Raw genomic sequence first — 19,620 nt, 5'->3', positions numbered from 1 at the left:
TCTGGGGGAGGCAGGCACTGAGCTGTGCCCCGGCTAGTTTGTTGTAAATTTGATATTGTATTTTATTGTATTGTGTTGTTTTGCTGCTGGCTGTATTGAGATATGCATTGTTATTGCTATTGTCATGTATTGAGATTTGTATTGATATTTACTGCATTGGAATGTACTGCTATATGCTATTGTGATGTATTGAGATTTGTACTGATATTTGTTGTATTGAGATATGTATTGTTATGTTATTGCTATGTGAATCTGTTGTAAACCGCCTTGATTAAGTTTTTAGAAGGGCGGTATATAAATAAACCTTATTATTATTATTATTATTATTATTATTATTATTATTATTATTTACTATGAGATGGTATGGAGAGAGGGTATGTTTTGCAGCCTTGTCTCCTTTCCTGTATTGCAGGAGAAGAGTCACTATTGAGATGCAAATGGATTTTAAATTTCCTAGACTTTGAAAATCACCCAATTGCTACTTAGCCAGAAGGGGAAGGGTCAGCCTGCAAAAGACCCTCCTCATACCATCTTAACTAAGGACAGAGATAATGTAATGCAGGCATCTGACTAACATCTCTAATTGCTTTTCTTCTGTTTTGTTTGTAACACCTTGCCTGAAGAAGAAACCAAGATTTTCTGGAGCAGTGGCCTTCATGATGATCATGGTGGGGCAATTTGTTACCCCTAGCATTTGATCCCCCTGAGACAGATGCTTCATTCTGCCCAATAGGAGGAGCAATATGGGGAGATGGGGGAAATGGTCCAATAAATATTGCTTAAATACAGTTGGCATCACCCCTCTCCATTGGTTATGCTGGCTAGGACTGATGGGAGTTGCAATCCAATAGCATCTGTACAGCCATTACTTCTCCACTCCTGATTTAAGGGATCATCTCAGCCAGACCAGTATATGAGTCATTCACTTGGCTTGTGAATGATGAATTGGGAACAAGATTGTGGAAAGTTTCTTTGTTGACTACCATTACCAGAATCCCCAGGCCAGCATGGCCACTGACTGGAAGGTTATGGGCATCGTCATAAAAAAGTAACTTAATCTAGTTCTTTGAAGCCTGCACTTAAGGTTGGGTGGGAACAAAACTGTTCAACAACCTTCAGGATTAACTCAGCAACATATGCATAATTCATAGTATAAGTACATTTTTGTATTAAATAGGTAGAAATAGCTCAATGATCAGTTTTGTATACATTCTTTCTGGGTTAATTCACACAAGCTATCTATGTTTATGGAATACTGTACTGAAAACCATAGCAATGAGCACTGATTTTGACTATTACTTCTATCAGGGATAGGCAGTTACTGGGATTCTCAGATCTCAGGGCCTGGCCTCTCTTCTTCTCCAGTCTTCAGGGTGAAGGGGAGGAATCTCAGAACAATAACACTGTTTTGGAAAATATCTCTATGTACGTGTCTTCTCATAATTACTTAGACTTGGTGTCTTTTATTTGAATACCACACTTTGGCAACTCTGGATGATATACTTAATTACATTGCCAGGACCTGCCTCCTGTGAAAACAAGCATTGTCTCCAATCTTGGGGCTCTACAATCCCAGGGCCAGTGGTAGATTTGGCCTGGCAACCCTAGCAACTATAGATTATTCCCCTTCCCACCACAACTTGCCAGTGGACTGCACTGTGTTGCTTGCAGCTGCCATATTGGCAGGTTTATTTATTTATTTTGGTTTCAGAGGGCTCTGGGAAATTGGGGAAGAAACTGCCAGACTTGCAGCAAGTATGAGATTGATTGTGGCTGTTTCAGGGTGAAAAACTACCACCCTTCATGGCAAAAATTAAAATATGTTTGGGTCTGGGACTCTGGGGGCTTCAGGGGCTGCAATTTGAGATCCTGGTAAAGTATATTGAGAGATAATAGTAAACCAGTAAGAAAAACTAATATGAGATATCACTAGAAAATATGCCAATAAAATAGAACAGAATGGGACCTGATAATTAGTGACACTATAGTTACATAGGGTCAGGGAGCTCTGTAATTATCATATGGAAAAGTATATATGCATCAATGTCTATTTCTTCCCTTTGTGTCAGTGTTTAGGGTCTGACACCTATTCACTATAGCAAATAAAACTGCAAATTGTCCTTCCCCTTGTGTGTGGACATTGGCTTAACTGCACTCGGGAAATTAACTCATATTTTTATGGATATCGGTCTCAAGTGGTTCATGGGGCCCACATGCCATGCCTTGCCTTCTCCTGATTTATATAATTAAAATTTGCTAGTGGACTTTTAAAGATAATCTCTTGTTGTTTGAAGAAATCTTCATTTGTAAATACCCTAACTAGGGAATAAGTTCCATTGAACTAAGTAAGACTTTCCTTCTGGGCAAGCATGCCTTGGGTTGGTACTCATTATAGACCTACCTAAGTCATGCAAAACATTTTAGGTTGATTTTTCTAGAGAAGCCAGTAAGAGATAAAAAGAAATACCTACTAAAATGAACTTTGAAATAACAAAGAGAAGACACTGTTAATGACTAAGAGGATGTACCCTGAGAAATTCTCCACTAGATGTCATCACTGCATAACATTCAGTATTAAGACCAAAAGGGGAAAATAAGGTTAGGTGTAGTAGCTGTATTGGGCATACAACAAAATACAACAAAATGCATGAGGTGTTTTTTGCATTTTGGTTGGCCAATATGATGTCGCTAATAGGACCAAAAGAATTTATGAGAAGAAAAAAGGGGAACTGTATAATTGATGGATGGGTATGAGAAGGTAAGCTAGCAATTGAAGCTATTACCCATAAGCCATGTAAGCTTTCATATTTGCAATTAAATTAAGCTAGAGGAGTTATTTTCAATGGAATAGAAATAGTTTGAGAGCAAGGAAGATGGTTTGTTAATCCTCTCCATGCTAGATGTGCCCAGTCACTTCATCCTTTCTTCCCAAGATTTGTTCAATATGTTTTGATCGACTTAATTACCCTCCTCAGAACCTATTCCAGTTTTTCTCAATCTTCCTTAAATTGATGCCCAAAACAAGGCACAATACTTCAGGTGAGCTCTGACTAGAATGGAATAAATTGAATGATTTTGTCTCATCTCTTGGGAAGCATAATAATAATAATAATAATTTGTTTTATTTATATACCGCTATTCCAAAGATCATAGCGGTGAACAGCAAGTAAGCTAATTAGCAAGTAAGCATGGTTTTATTAATACAATTTTTAGTTTCTCTAGCCTTTTTTGCAGCCACATCACATTGTTAGTTAGCTCATGCTGAGTTTAGGACTGATTACACTCCTGAGATCCTCTTAACATATACTAAACAAATATTAATGCACATATCCTTCTGTTATCAGGCAAACACTTTTTTAGTCTGATAGGTTTTTGAAAACTGAAAACATTTAAAGAGCTTTTAAGAGGGTGCATTACTGTTTTACTTGTATAGTTTTAAAACTGTTTTATTACTTTTAATTGCAAGTTTAAAATAGTTCTTAATGTTATTTTTATAGTTTAATTCCATTTTGATGTTTTTCTTTTGTATGTTTTAACTATATAGTAATAATAATAGTAATAATAATTGTATTTGTTTGAATTTGTAAGCTACTTTTGAATTGTGGTTTGGGAAAAAGGCAAAGTATAAAGTTCATCATCATCATCACTATTTTTTTTTTAACTTACAGCCAAACTGGAAATCCAGCTCCCCATCCAGTAATAATACAACTGATTTGATTGATCAATTGCCCAAATCATAAGTTTCCAGCTGTGGTATTTCACTTTATTATTCTCTAGTCAGCTAGTCAACTTGTTGTTGTTGTTGCCTACTTTCAACCAATCTTCATTCTATCAAGATTAATTCAAATGTTATCCCTGTTTTCTGAGGTTTTTGCTGGCTCCACATGCTGTTCCAGTCTGAAATGGTTGCCTCCACACCTTTATCTTAGGTCATTAATAAAACATTGAGGAGTATGAGGCCAAAGTCAGAGCAGATTTTATCATGGAATAATGTCTAACACTGTCCTTGTTCCAAATGTGTCCTTTAAAAAAAGGTGAGGCCTGCATCAATTTGCAACTAGCAATAGAGGTAGGCCAAACTAGTAGAGGCACTTACATGCAAATACAGTAATCTGCAAATAATTAGATCTCTGAATTCTTAACCTGCAAATGTGACTGTATATGGCTGAAGACATTATCAAAAACTGGTGGTGACTTTACAAACAGATATTTAAATAGATGAGGATGACATAAAAACCAGATGACATAAAAATCTAGAAGCATTTTCATGCATGAGGCTTAAAAATGTTCTAGCTTCCATTGATTTGTAATGCAAATTTAAAACCTTAATTAGGCAAGCAGACAGGAGATATTTGCTTGCTCTGGTCTAATGCCTTTGTGTCATCTTTGATATAACCTATTAACCAGCAATGCTAAAAGAAAAAAAGAAAAAAAAGAAGTGAATTAGATTTTTGAAAGCTAAATACATGTAGAATTTTCTTGCCGGCTGAAATCCAATCATGCGCAATTACTATATTGCATTCAGAAACATTACTTGGCCATGCTGGTGCATGGTTGGCCTACCAGTTTGAAACTGTGCATCACATTTGGTTTGGGTGTCCCTTCATTCTTTTCCTGTTTCATCTTTCTAACTGATAGAAAGCCTTGTTGTGCAAGGCAGGTAAAATGAAATTGCATCAACATAATAGCACTTTGTTCTGTCAGAGACCATTTTAAAGGATTTCTTTTTATCAACACCAAAAAACCCATAATGATTTCCTTTCTTGCTTCTGTTGTGCCATGCTTTCCTGTGTGAAAGTTCATTTCTGTTTCTATACTGATTTGGGGTGGTCAGTGGGTGTGCTTTGGTTGGGAAAACGTAGGTGTTTATCACACTGAGATTTTTGGAGCTTTTTGCAGCTCAGTTTCGACGTGACTGCGGGTCCAACGATGTGAATTCATGCTAAAACATGATGTGTTATCTCACATGATTGCTTTCTATGGCGGGTTCTTACGAGGCGCTTCCGCATTCAATCTGCACTGACTCCTCATTTTGGTGAATTCAGAAACAAGCGAATTTACCAAAAACTGCTTCTAAGTTCACTTCGATTTCACTTCAAATTCGTCTGGTGTGGAAGATCACTCTGATGTTGCCTCCCTTGGCCCCCTACGTCCTGCCCCTTCATCCCTCTCCTCCTCCTTCACCCCATCTCGCCCCCTCTGCCACCCTGCCACCCATCCCATAATCCCTTGTCCACTCCTGCATCCCCATGCCATCCTCTCTGCTACCCTGCCACCCATCCCATCATTCCCTGCCTGCTCCTGCATCCTCATCTCGTCCTCTCTGCCACCCTGCCACCCATCCCATCATCCCCTGACTGCTCCTACACCCCGATCTGCCTCTCTCCTTCACGCTGCTGCCTATCCCATCATTCCCTGACTGCTCCTTCAACCCGATGAAGGATGACAGCTAAGGAGGGGGCAGGGAAGGAGGACAGCATCCAGAGCCCCACTGAGCATGCGCAAGGGTGCCGATTTGAATCGTTGAACCCTCAAAGTATGTTCTAGTGTGGTAATACAATGTGCACTCACCACACTTTTCTTGAATCCGCATCACGTGACTTGTCTGGAATCAAACTGACTTCGCTTCCTCCTCGATTCAGAAGGGCAACGGAAAGGCAACCCGGTGAGGTAAAACCTCACGTTTTAATGTGAATTTGCATTGATAGACAGGAGTGACTCTGAATCTGGTGTGAAAAAAACCTCACGTTTTGCATTGCTAGAACAGGAGTGACTGCGGATCTGAGCTGCAACCCCCCCCCCCCACACACACACGTATAATAAGGCTCATAGAGAGCAAGGGAGAAGGAGAAGGCATGGACTTTGATTTCCTTTCAGTTGGCAAAGTAACTGCAAGAAACTTGTCAGAGGCTTGTTAGAGAAGCCAAAACTATCCTTTTCCATCCCCATTCAGTAGTCTCTATCAATACAGTGCTATAATGCTATGATGTGCTAACATCCCCCCACTCTCTCACACACCTGGAAATGTAAGAGGAAATGGCAAAAGAGAGCCATAAAAATGGATCACTCCTAACAAATGAAGTAATGAAGTCTGTTTGAAGACATTTGCATCACACAGCCTTGAAAACTCCCTCCGAATTAAAATTATGAAACGGAAAACTTCTCTCTTAGCTGTCTTGTTGGCTGTGAAATAATAGAAATAATAAGCATTGATGCTTAATAATGATTTTTAAAAGGTTTTAAGTTATAGTTACTGTATATTTTATTTTCATAAGCTGCTTTTCTTTACTTAAGAATGCAGCTGCCACTAGATTCTAAGAAAGTGAAATATTGGGTGAATTGTGTTTAGTAAAGCGTTTGTTTCTAGCCCTTTAGGAGTAAACCATTTTTCTTTATTTACTCTTAAATTGTTTAATGTTTGTCAGTGTGCTTAAGTTTGATGTAAGGTTGTTTTCCGTTTATGTTGTCTTGGGCGTGGTACAGACCTCCGAAAAACAGCAGCCTGCCGGCACCTGTTTTTCCACCAGAGGGAAGCCACAGCCGCCAAACCGTGTGGTTTCCCTCTGGCGGAAAAAGAACCTGTGAAAATCAGGTTGTTTTTATGCCACAAGGGCAGCGTGACTAGTCCACCACTGGTGCACTTGTTACGTAAGCACCACACAGTGCCATGCGGACACCGTGCAGTGCTTACGTAACAATGGCGGTGCCCATGTATACAGGGCGCCGCCATTATTACGCCCTCTCATCACATGCTAGGGTTGTGGGGCGTGTGGGTGCTCCACCCCGAGCCAACCCTAGCATGTGACAAGGGTGTCACTGAGGGCCCGTTTGTACTGGGCCATAGTAAGACAAGAGAATTGCTCTGCTTTTATTATAAGCTTGTTAGATATGTAAGTGCTAAAATAATTGGATTTTTAATTTATTATCTTGTACTATTAATATTAGTTGCTTCAGGCTTGCCTGTAAATTTTGTTTTTAAAACCCCTTTAATGACTAATTTATTATGCCAGATCAAGATACTTAACTGAAGGATGAACACAGAGTACAGAAATGTATGACTTTTGAATGTCTATAAGGAAAATGTAAGAGATGAATTTGAGAGACAGCAAAGAAATAAAACCTTTGATCCAACAAAAAATTAATGCAGACCAATTATTGACTTAAAGTTTTAATGGAAAGGAACCAATAAGATTACAGGAGAGGGGAAACATTTGAGCTGTAAAAATTGGAAGAAGAAAAAGGGCAGACATCTTTCTATCCTCTCTTTCAGCTTACCACCCACTATCCTCTTTATATTAATTTGCTCATAGTCTTCATTGGGATCTCCAAGTTTCTCTTAAAATGAGAGAAAGAAAACTAATTATGTTTTGATAATTAGGAGACAAGAACTTGAGACTTTCCCATAATTTGTATCTTTCCTTATATCCTTTTGTCAATTCTTTAACCAGTTTTCCAGTCTTTGTGGCTGAATTTCATTGAGAAACACTATACCTCAAGCCAGGTAGATATATATAATTTGTATTTTATTTAAGTTACATTTTGGTTTTCAACCTATATATCCTTGCTTTTGGTTAAATCTGAATCTAGATAAGACAGAGGGGCTTACTCTCAGGAATCCTAACCTGGGTTTGGTGATGTTCTCAATGGATGGATGGAGATACATTTCCCCAGAAAGACTACATTCAGAGCCTGGGGAGGCTTCTGGATCCATCACTCCAAAAGACAGCTCCAGCCAGCAGTGTCTATTATCAGCTTTGGATGCTACACCAGTTCAGCCCCTTTCTAGAGCTGGAGGCTCTAAAATGGTAGTGCACATGCTGGTGACTCCAAGGCTGGACTTCTGTAATGCACTATACATTAAGTTACCTCAGTACCAAGTTCAGAAACTTCAATTTCTGAATTTCAGCCAGATTGGTTACTGGTACATCTAGGAGTGATCATATCACACCAGTATTAAAATCACTCCACTGGTGCTAGTTTCAGGCAAGGTACAAAATATTGGTTGTTACCTTTAAAGCCTTACATGATTTGCGTTTAAGTTACCTGCAGGATCACCCACTCCCATATAATCTGTGCCATACACTCAAGTCCTCTCTAGGACATTTACTTCAGTAAGCCAAGGCTAGGTAGGCAACTGTTATCTGGAAAACTTTCCTTCAGCCTAGTTTAGGCTGGAACAGCCTACTGGAAGAGATTCGCCAGCTGAATACACTGTCCAGTTTTAAGTCTCTTCAGGGAGGATTATCCAAATGATTTTTAAATTGTGAATTTTAAATGATAGATTTTATACTATGGGTTGATTGATCTATACTGATCTTATTGACTCTTTTCATGTTATGTTTTAACAGATCTATGCATTTTAACTGATGTTATGTTTTTAACATAGGTTATGTGTCGTTGTTGTTGTTCCCTGTCTTAATCCATGTGGAGAAGTGGTTAGGGTCATTTTGAAAGGAAATTTTTTAAAAACTTTTTTTTTGGCAAAAATTTCTTTTGACCCAAAGGGGAGAGGCATGTCAAATGTGGTAGAAATGCCATCGACACTCCTCAGATGTCATTATGGGACATTTTGCTAATATTAATTTTGACTCCTGAGGAGGGCTACAAAAATGGCTCTGTAGGCCTCATGATTCCAGGAGGAGGCTTTTATTCTGCTTTCTATACAAAATTTTAGCAGGTTGAAGTGTCAAAAATTCTATTTGTAACCTTATAGTTTCCCACTACTTCCTTTTCCCCACTGACAGCAGCAACATGCACGTACACAAAAACCCTGTTAAGTAAGGGGAAATTTGATAGATGCACAATGCTTTTGATTGTTAGTGTGAAAAACTTTCCATTTGGAAGAAACCCAAAACTCTGTCCAATCCCCATATTCACAGATATGTTTACAGAAGAAAGTAATGTCATTCCTGAGTGCAGCCCATTTGAGAAGAAGGGTATGTCCATACTGCACAATTATGCTGACTATTTGGAATAATAAATTAATTGAATTGTATACTGCTCAATTAAAACAATTTATTATAATTTTGACTGTCATGGTTGTATCCTATGGGATCCTGCGATTTGTAGTTTGGTGGAGCTACCTACACCTGCTAGTGAGTTCAACTTTCCTCCTTTCAGCTTCAGCACTGGCATTGGCTGCAGAAAGGTCTAAGCCCCTGCAGTTAGGATGGAGTCATGTTAGGTAGCAAGCTGCTGTAAGTGTGCAGTGTGGATACAACCTAGGTCACACCAAGATGGAACACAGGACTGGACACACATTTGTGAGGTTTTTTTTGAAGCACAGTATCTCATCTCATGGGAGAGGGCTTAACTGCTTAATTAATCTCTGGCTTTAGGGGGAAGTGGCTATTGGAGGGGGTAGAAAATTGGAGAGAGCAAAAATGATGGGCATGAAACACTTTCAGCTGTCCATTATTTCTCCATTACAAGAAAGACATTTTACAGTGCTTCTTTGAAGAGGAGGAACAACAACAGCTGGAGTGATTTCATGAGACCAGATGGCAGTGACAGCTGCAGGTCCACCAGAAGTTCCTTGAGTTTACTAGTCATGCAAACCAAGCAGTGGAAATAAAACAGCTTTAAACACACACTTTTATTACTTGCTTTAGTATGTTGTTCTTGGGAAAAGTGCACCTGGCTGAAATCAAAGCTCTCTTTGGGAAGAAGAAGGAGGAGGAGGAGAAGTGGGAGCAGAACCTCCATATAAGTGATGCTTCTCTGAGTTACGGGTGGACTCCTAGATAGTCCAAAATTTATAGAGTCTTGACAAAAACAGGCACATCCACAAGGGTGACAGAATAGTTCTGGATGAAGGTCCCTCCATCAAAAACTTCAGCAGTGTTAGTGTCCATCCACTTCTGACCTTTTCTGGGCAGGTAGATGTCTCTTTGACTTTGCCCTTGTTCTGTTATTGGGGCAACAAGTACCTGAATTAAAAAGAGGAGTGATTAAAGATTAAAGAGATGTTGCTCTTTCTAATATGGAAGAGCTGAAGCTCATCTGAAACCAGCACAGGGTCACCTGGACTCCAAAAAGCAGCTTGCCACTCAGTATCAACAATGTTGGATCATGGGCCAATAGTCCAGCCCAATATAAGACAGATTTTTAGGTTGCGCTCATAAGAATTATTCTCCCCTCTGCCTTTTTAGTTTTGTCATGAAGAATTAAGGGTCAAGATAGACATTGTTAGAAACACATGTGGCGTAAGTATGGTTTACACATACGTCTCTTGGGTGCAGTGTAGTGAAGTATTCTCGGGCTTGTGGTGCTAGATACAAAACCTTTCTTCCAGCTCTCAACTCTGGGAGGGACCTGCTTGCTGTTGGGCAAGGGGGAAACAATTCAGATAAAAAACTACAGTTCCCAGAATGCCATAGCCTTGAGACATTGCAGTTAAAGTGGTGTCAAACTGGATGATTTCTGTAGTGTTGATGCGACCCAAGATAGGGAGATTGGATGCTGGATAAAATGCCAACCTGTGGAATTTGAGATCTGCAGGTGAGTGTGACTGATACATCCTGAAAATATAGACCTCTGCTGTTAGTTTCTGCTCTCCTCACCACATGGAAAAATGTACACTCTGAGTTTAATGTACAACTGCATGCACGTCTAGCTATTTTCTCAGAAGGGAAAAGGAAGCAAATGTGTTAGGCAATGGGCTCCTTGAGGAAACAATGCAAATGCTGAAAGTGTTTTTTCCTTAATTTCAGCACAATGGACAAATGAATGTAATAATTTAAATGTAGATTCGGTCAAGGGCATGTTGCTAGTAAAGAACAATTTTAATCCTTTGTCTTGTTTAGAGTTCTAGAAATATATTGCAAGCCAACAATGAAGATAATGAAGATAAGTTCATCAGAAAAGTATGGTTGAGTACATAATAAAATACTGTGTATGTAATATAGCTGTAAATAAATCATATGAAATGAATTTATATTTATATTACTGTTTTTATGTTGTAATGTCCTACATTTTGCACTACCTTGTTCTCCTTTGCACTTATGACATCTGATCACCCTGTAAGAGAGCCTCTCTGAGCCAGCAGGCACCCCAGATAAATGCTGTTTGTTCTGATCAAATGATGCTACTTCTGGAAATTTATAAACTTTAGAAATATAGTGATGATAAAAATCTTGTAGGATATCAGTTTGTATAAATATTATCTTGGTTTCAGCATTTCTTTTGTAGTAATGGGCTTACCTGCAAAAACATCCAGGCTTTCCTTATCACTCTCCTTTATACAGAGGCTGAGAAATGAACCAAAGCCTCCAGCCACTAATTCTGCTTATTTGTTTGTAAGCAACTAGTTGTTCCCCTAGTATATCAGCGTTTTCAGCACAGGATGGACAACTGCACAGGAGAGAGGAGTCAGTTTTCACCCCCACACCCCATGATGGACTGTACCAGGACAACAAAATCCCCAAACCTCTTTTTAAAAACGGTTTCAGATTATTCCCCCCACCCCCACTCCCACAACCTACCCAACAGTTCAAAACTGCTGCAAAGTGCAGTGGTTTTGCTCCCCTAAGACTCTCATGTACTTTAAAACTCTGCCAGGACCCCCCCCCCAAATAACCCAGTAATCAATCAAAATTGAAAGAAGTGACCAACCACTTTTGAGTGAGGGCAGGTTTCTGGAAGGTGGGAATTGTGGGAACAAATCCAGTGCACATTGCAGTGGCTTGTTTTATTTTGTCTGATTTTTTTGCTGTTTTGGAGTTTGAGGAGCACAACATCCCCCACATTTGCTATTTACAGAGAGTCTAGAGGCCTTCAAGGGATGCAAGCAGCACACAGGCAGCAATTTGCTCATCTCAGTTTTATTGATGAGTTAAGGTACAGCATTATTGTAGCCAGTGTGATGTAGTGGTTTGACTAGGACTCTAGAGACCAAAGTTCAATTCCCTGCTTGTCCATGTAAATCCACTGGGTTCCCTTGGGCAAGTCACATGCTCTCAGCCTCAGGGGGAGGCAATGGCAAACCTTCTTAAACAAACCTTGCCCAGAAAACCTTGTGATAGGTTCACCTTAGGGTTGCCATAAGTCAGGTATGACTTGAAGGCACAAACAAACAACAATATTGACCACACTCTCTTTGGAGAAGGAACTTCCTGCTTCATTTTAAAGACAGGTGTGTGTGTATGTATGTTTGGTCATTCCTTGTAGAAAGTTATTGCTTCCCTTAAAAAAACAAAAATCAGAAACCTAGGGGTTTAGTGTCACTGTGATTGCATAGTAGTGTGTCAGCCTTTCCATTCCAAAACTAGCAGTGTCAGAGTTGGGTCCTGTCTAGTTGTGCCCTAATAAGTTTAAAACTGGGCTCATGGCCAGTTGGCCACCTCCTCTTGTTGTGAGATGAAAATGTCAATTGAAATCTACATGACAGCTCAAAGGTCTCCATAACTGATAGCTTTCAGATCTTTACCTCCATTCTTTACTGAAGCCTGTCTGCAAACAGTCACAATATTAATTTCCATTCTAAGAAAGCGAGTCTCATTTCAAGAACATGAATCCTGGCACATTTATGCTAGGACATTTGCCCCAGGCGTCTACGCAACAAATGAGAACTTGTGAATTGACTCTGACAGGAGCAAAATTAGGCGGCATGTGCTAGAGTTTATCATGTGATGTGTGTGTGTGTGGGGGGGGGGGGAAAGTAGGTTCATGAGCATGTGTTTCCCTGAGCAGAATATATATTCAGATGAGAGAGTGGGACTCTGGAGGCTTAACTTGGAACAATTTTGACATGGTGTAATATGATATTTGGCCTCACTCTGTAGCCAGAAAAGTACATTTATCCTTGATTTGGAGATCCAGTCATAAACAAAGCTAATACAATATGATCTCCATAGAAATGTTTATACTAGACTCTTATCCACATGAGTATTATATTTCTCTGGATCGTGGAATTTCTATGTAAATAAATAGGCAAATACTACTTTTTAAATGTGCTAAATAACAACAACAAAAAGGTTTAAATGTTTTCCTACTGTAGTGGAAAACTGCAAGAGAGAATGAGGAGTTATGTAATTTTTCTCCTTGCCTACATGAAGGCAAGATATCCTTCCTTTTTGGTGTGGGCTTTTGGATTTCTGAGAACAAAATTTTATGCAAGTTTTGCAATAGCCCACTTGCATAAATTTACATAGCTTGTGTAAAGAAAAAAGCCACATCATTGTGGCATTTTTTTAAAAAAAAATCAGAAGTACTGAATGGATTGTTTACATCTTTCTTCAGCCAAACATTCTGTGATTATTCTATGTGTGTGCATGCTTTCGTACATAAAGGGAAAAGGCAAGCAGATCCAAAGATCAAAACCAGTTCAGATGATTGAAAGCTGACTTTGGCAAAGGCCAAGGTGTCCAAGCAATCATCTGATCACTCTGCTCCATACCTGGATAAGTATTCAACAGACATGAAGATCCAACTAGACATTTCTGCATCCTCACATTCATCTATGCATGAAAAAGGATGTTGGCGGAGTCAGGTTTCTCAATGAAACTGTGCATTTCACACCTCTACAGATTCATTGTAAGACAAAGTTCCATTGCCTTTGAAATCTGGAGGTTTCTGGTACATTTTGGAGAAATAAAATGTACGTAGTCTCATGTCTACCTCTTAAAAATATGGACAGCTAAAATGCATACAGTTCTAAAAAAAACACCCTTCACCCACTATTACTTCTCTTGATCTAGACACTATACTGCAATTTTAGGCTGCATCAATAAAAAGTATAGTGTCTAGATCAAGAGAAGTAATATTGCCACTGTATTCTGCTTTGGTCAGGTCCCACCCGAAATATTGTCTCCAGTTCTGGGCACCACAATTCAAAAAGGACATTGAGAAACTGGAGCGTGTCCAAAGGAGGGTGACTAAAATGGTGATGGGTCTGGAAACCATATCCTATGAGGAACGACTTAGGGAGCTGGGGATGTTTAGCCTGGAGAAGAGAAGGTTAAGAGGTGATATGATAGCCCTGTTTAAATATTTGAAGGGATGTCATATTGAGGAGGGAACAAGCTTATCTTCTGCTGCTCCAGAGAACAGGACCCAGAACAATGGATGCAAGCTACAGGAAAAGAGATTCCACCTCAACATTAGGAGGAACTTCCTGACAGTAAGGGCTGTTTGACAACAGAACAAACTCCTTCGGAGCGTAGTGGAGTCTGCTTCCTTGGAGTTCTTTAAAGAGAGGCTGGATGGCCATCTGTCGGGGATGCTTTGATTAAGAATTCCTGCATGGCAGGGGGTTGGACTGGATGGCCATTGTGGTCTCTTCCAACTCTATGATTCTATGAACATGCAGTAGTCAATGGTAAACACCTTTACAAAAGTACATACGCTAGAAAAAGTGTGCACATAATTTCTACAGTAAGGCAACCAATTACAACTTTCCATGTGAGAATATAGCAATAGCAATAGTGTTTACATTTGTGCTTAATAGTGAACTCAGCAATCTCTAAGTGGTTTACAGTCTGTAAGCCAATTGCCCCTGTCAAGCTGGGTACTCATTTTACCGACCTACGAAAGCATGAAAGGCTGAGTCAACCTTGGAGCCCCTGGCACCAAAATCACAACCTTGTGGCTGCAATACCAGCATATAACCACTGCACCACCAGGACTCCCTTTTCATATTTTGGTTGAAAGCCAGTCTCTCTACACTACACAGTATTCAGATCCTCATTTGGCTACATAACCAGTGGAAATGTGTGCAAAACTGCAAAGGGTTAAGACTAGTGTTCAGTCACATGGATGAGGCAGCAGTGACAAATTTGCAGGACATCAGAAAATGCAACTACCAACCACACATACTCCAAGTTAAGCCCTTGTTGTACAGAACTTTGCTTAGAAAGATAACAAACCCTGAAATAGTTGGTGTTCCACTTAGTTGTGATTTTTCTTTCCAGATCACAGAAGGAAGAAGTTTGCTTGTATGCTATATTCTTCATGTAGGAGAGTAAGTCACACATAATCTATCATTATCTACAGAAGCAGTGGCTGTTTTGTATCATAGAGAATGACCTAATGGTTGCAAATTCATTATCACTTGATTAGCCACTAATACTATATAGGAACAATTTCAGCTTGTTTGGACAGAATGGACAGCAAGAAAAGGAACAGTGACAACAACCACAACAGCAACAATGAGCACAACAATAGCATGTGGAGGAAGAGGAAGAGGAGGAGAACCAGCAGGGGAAGAAGAAAAAAATAAGTAATGCATGAGAGATGATTAGACAGATAGGCCTATGAGGCAGCTCTGGTGAGAGGGATCAATTCGGGCAGAAATGTGTTTCATTTTAGAAACAGTCTACCAATTCTGGGAGAAAGTGGGAGGAAGGTCATTTGAGTTTTTCACTCCAGGTGTCAAAATGTCTAAGGCAATCACTGATGTGCAAGATTTGTAGTTTGCATACCTTTTTTGTGTGAAGGAGTATTTTGAATATGCAGCATAGTAATGCACCTTTAGTAAAGGGGAAAGACCTGTTTCTAGTGATTTTCTTTTTAATACTGTACCAGTCAAGACCATTTAAAATACCAGAGCAGAAATATATATCTAAATTGTTTTAATGATACTCTCTCTCCTTTTTGTAATAAAAGGCTACAATTATACACTAAACGCTGCAGCATTTCAAGGGCCTAATGACCTCTGAGTGAGAGACTTCTTAATATGATTAAAGACAATGCTGTAGCTCTAACTATGTAGCAGTCTTAAGACTAAAGACCCAGGAGATCAATGTGTTGTTGCCTTGATCTAACAGAAATATTTATGATTTTATATTAATCATAAATTCAGCAAAGAGGGAACTGCTTCAAACAAATTAATTAGACATTGGCAGTATTTGAACTTTAACTGGAAAGGCAATTAAAATGTTAATTGCTCTTTAATCTCTTTCCAGTCACTTGTTAATATTAATTGATTCTAACATAACTGTAGGATGCGATTGATTTTTTTCATCTAGACAAACAAAGGTTGAATTAGTTGGTAGCATCATTGCTATCATCATCTAAAGGACTTTAGACATCAGTCCTTTGACTTTGTACTTTAAGGGGTTTCAAAGCAGGACAGCTGATACACCCCATGTCTCCTTTTGCCCTGCCCAATGGCACCTTAGTAGAAATGAGCTCAGTGTAGTTTTCCAGAATATAAAGAGCAAGCATTTGGGAAGTATTTACCAAGGTGAAGGCAAGAAAGATCTAATTTTTATGGTGGACCAGAAAACCCAACCAAACATATTTTTATACTTAGACATTTGCATTCAGTTCACTGTTTTCTTGGTATGGGTTACAAAGTTTTAATATTATCACCAGAGCTGGCCCTAATGTTAGGCAGATTGAGAAAGCCATCTCACCTAGCTGGTGCTGGAAGGGCAGCAGTGACAGTCTACTGGGCATTTCACATAATTACTGAAATCTCAGAATGTGCTGTGTTATTTATTTGCTGTTTTCTTTTATTGGTCTTGCTTTTAATTGCTTTTAATTCTTTGTTACTTTATTAATTTTTATTTGTGTATGATATGCATTATAAAGTTGCATGTGGTTTAATCGCTTAAAATCCTAGATTGGGGAAAAGGTGGAATATAAATAAACATTATAATAATATTGTAAGATGTTATCCATAAAAGATAGCAATATTTATCTGTCACAGCATAAACATTGATAATATACCTTTTTATTCTTATCCCTATATACTTTTATATATATTTTTACATATATATTAATCTTATCTCCTATATATACTTTTTATATGTAATATGATAATATTTAAACATACCTTTTTAGCTATTGCCTATAATAAGAGTCTGCTTGGATTCTGTGCCAGGAAGGAGACTCGGGATTTGAAGGCCATATGCCATCTTGCCCTTCATCTCAGGCAGCAAAATAGTTTTGGCTAGCTTTGATTATCATTGTAAAGTCAAAATGACTGCAACTCAGAACCTGGGAATGTTGATCTTTTTTTACCACAATTCCCCAAATCTCTGGCCAGTACCATCCAATGGTTTTCTTACACATGTGGGGCATGAGATGTGTATTCCAAGCACAGAATTTGAAAGTATGCTTCACTTTCCCTTTATATATTGTGCTGCTGGTTTTTTTCAAGTCATTTCTGACTTAAGGTGACCCTAAATTGAACCTATTATGGAGTTTTCTTGCCTTTGTCTTCGCCTTCCTCTGAGGATGAGGGAACAGAGAATGTGACTTGCCAAAGATGGGTCCTGGTCTCCAGAATCATAGTGCAGACTCAAGCCATTACACCATGCTGGCTCTCTCCCTCTATGTGTACCCTGTAACGTACACCAAGAGTGGCTTTATTTCCCCTTCAGTTCCTCCCACACCTTAATGCACATATGTTTCAGGGAGGAAATTATTCATTAAACTATACTCTGAGCTCCCTTTTACAATCACTGTAATTTCAAGTCAAGAAGTAGGTTCCCTACTCTTTCAGACCTGGCTTTACATGGCAGAATTTCCTCAAGCCCTACCCAGTTCTCCATTTGCTGCCATCAAGTGAGATTCCTGACTTTTTATTTTATTTTGGACCTTCATGAGGCAATCATCTTGGTTTTCTTCTTTTAAAACAGAGCTTGGAACTGTGGCCCTCCAGGTGTTTTTGGCCTACAGCTGCCATCAGCCCCATTCCTCCATCATCTCACAGATGGAGACCAGGACACCGGTGAGCAAGTGAAATCAGAGTGTGGTTAAGATGGCAAAAGATATTAATAAGGATGGAAACACAAGCTAGGAGAGGCTGCAGCAGTTTGTTTTTGCTATAGTCTACATGAAAAGGCAAGTATACCCCTTTCTGTCTTATTCCCCTGCTCAGTATAAACTACTGTTGTACTTTGAACTTGGTTTGCAGCTATTGAAGCAAACTGAGGACATTGGGATGAGGAGAGACCAGGACTTTTAAGAGCAGTTGTAAATAGAGAATGACAGATTAATCAGGACTGTCCCAGCCAAATCGGGACAGTTGCATAGTATGCAGCCCTACTAAGCATAGCCAATCCTGAAGGATTGTGGCAGCTTGTTATTAACTGCTATACAGTTGACTTAGACATATGGCAATCCTATGAATGAGAGTCTCACAAGTCACCAACAGCCCTGTTGAGGTTTTGCAAATTCCGGGCCATGGCTTCCTCAGATCAGTCTATCCCCCTGTAATGGGGTCTTCTTTTTTTTCCTACTGCCTTCTACCTTGCCAAACATCATTGTCTTTTCTAGCAAATCCTGTCTTCTCATGATATGACTAAAATACAGCAGACTCAGTTTTGTCTGCTTGATTTGCTCTAGGACCCATATATTTGTCTTTTTGGCACTCTATGGTATTCATAGGCGGGGTACAGACCGCCGCTTTGCGGCGGTCTGCTGCCGCCGCCAGTAGATCCACGGGGGAGCCGGAGCCTTCACACGGCCCGACTCCCGCGCAGACCGAAAAAGAAGCTCCAAAATGGAGCTTCTTTTTAAGTTGCGTTTGCAACGTAGCGAGGCGCCAGGGGCACGCTCGCTACGTCACAAGTGGCGCGACGCGTACGGACGCTCAGCGTCCGATACACAAAGATGGCGGTGCCCGTATGAACAGGGCGCCGCCATCTTGTACGTATTCAATACGTACTAGGGTTAGGGGGGTGCGGAAGCACCGCCCCTTCCTAACCCTAGTACGTATTGATGACGTACTATTTGGCGGTCTGTAAACCGCCATAGAATTCTTCTCCAACATCACATTTCAAATGAACTGATTTGCTTCCTATCAGCTTTCTTCAATGTCCACTTTCACAACCATACATAGAAATTGGAAATATGATAGCATGGACAATACTAACTTTAATATTCAATGATATATTTTACACTTCAGGATCTTGTCTAGTTCCTTCACAGCTGCTTTCTAAGCCCTAGTGTTCTGATTTCTTGACTGCAGTCCCCATTTGGATCAATGACTGATCCAAGTATAGAAAATCTTTCACTATCTCAATGTCTTCATTGTTTACTTTGTTTTATTAATGTTCAGTTGTAAATCTCTGTCTGCACTTTCTTCTTTACTTTCTCCAGTAATTGATCCAAGTCTGCTATTTTTTGCTAGTAGTATGGTGTCATCTGCATATCTTAAATTGCTGATGTTTCTTCCTCCAGTTTTCATACCTTATAAGGGCTACATCCCAAAATATCCAGAGCTACTTCCCCCAAACACCTGCTTTAGAATTAATCAGACGTGCAGTAGATTCTTCTCTTACTTTGATACTGATTGCTAAAAACATGAATATATGAAATGACACCACCAAGAGTGTTGAAGTAAGGTTTGAGCTTTTGTGGGTTATTCATGCAGATAAATTGTCACGATACCCCAGGAACATGAACTGGCATACTAAGTCAAGCATTATGTGAACCAGCCAGTTTCAACTATATATTGGACCCAAAGCCATCTCTAACCTATCATTTGTAAGTATTAATCAGTGTAGCCATTATGTTATTTGGGTTGATCGTCATAAAGTCTAAAAAGTCTTATAATAGAGGGCCTGTCAGTGACTACAATTGGGACCAGTGTTTTTTAACTTGTTCATAAATGGTTTTGGAGTTACCTGTGAGAACTAAGGTGGTAAAATTTACTGACCATTCAAAATA

The 19,620-nt window shown here is 39.5% G+C and overlaps 2 protein-coding genes across 3 annotated transcripts in view; both read right to left on the bottom strand.

Annotated features, from left to right (window-relative positions):
- LOC121926322 (sodium/hydrogen exchanger 10-like) overlaps positions 1-19,620 on the bottom strand; it is a 587,624-nt gene that overhangs the window by 357,510 nt on the left and 210,494 nt on the right. The window lies entirely within an intron of this gene.
- LOC121924340 (SITS-binding protein-like) overlaps positions 9,594-19,620 on the bottom strand; it is a 60,378-nt gene continuing 50,351 nt past the window's right edge. Inside the window, exon 10 of one of the 2 annotated variants that reach the window (XM_042455736.1) lies at positions 9,594-9,929. In XM_042455736.1, the coding sequence (XP_042311670.1) occupies positions 9,756-9,929 (174 nt within the window). In that variant the 3' untranslated portion in view covers positions 9,594-9,755. The remainder of the gene's footprint in view (positions 9,930-19,620) is intronic. The other variant, XR_006102572.1, reaches the window with a different exon arrangement.

The sequence above is a fragment of the Sceloporus undulatus genome, chromosome 1 (assembly GCF_019175285.1).
Source record: "Sceloporus undulatus isolate JIND9_A2432 ecotype Alabama chromosome 1, SceUnd_v1.1, whole genome shotgun sequence".
Classification (NCBI taxonomy): Eukaryota; Metazoa; Chordata; class Lepidosauria; order Squamata; family Phrynosomatidae; genus Sceloporus; species Sceloporus undulatus.
This window is presented reverse-complemented; position numbering and strand designations above follow the sequence as displayed.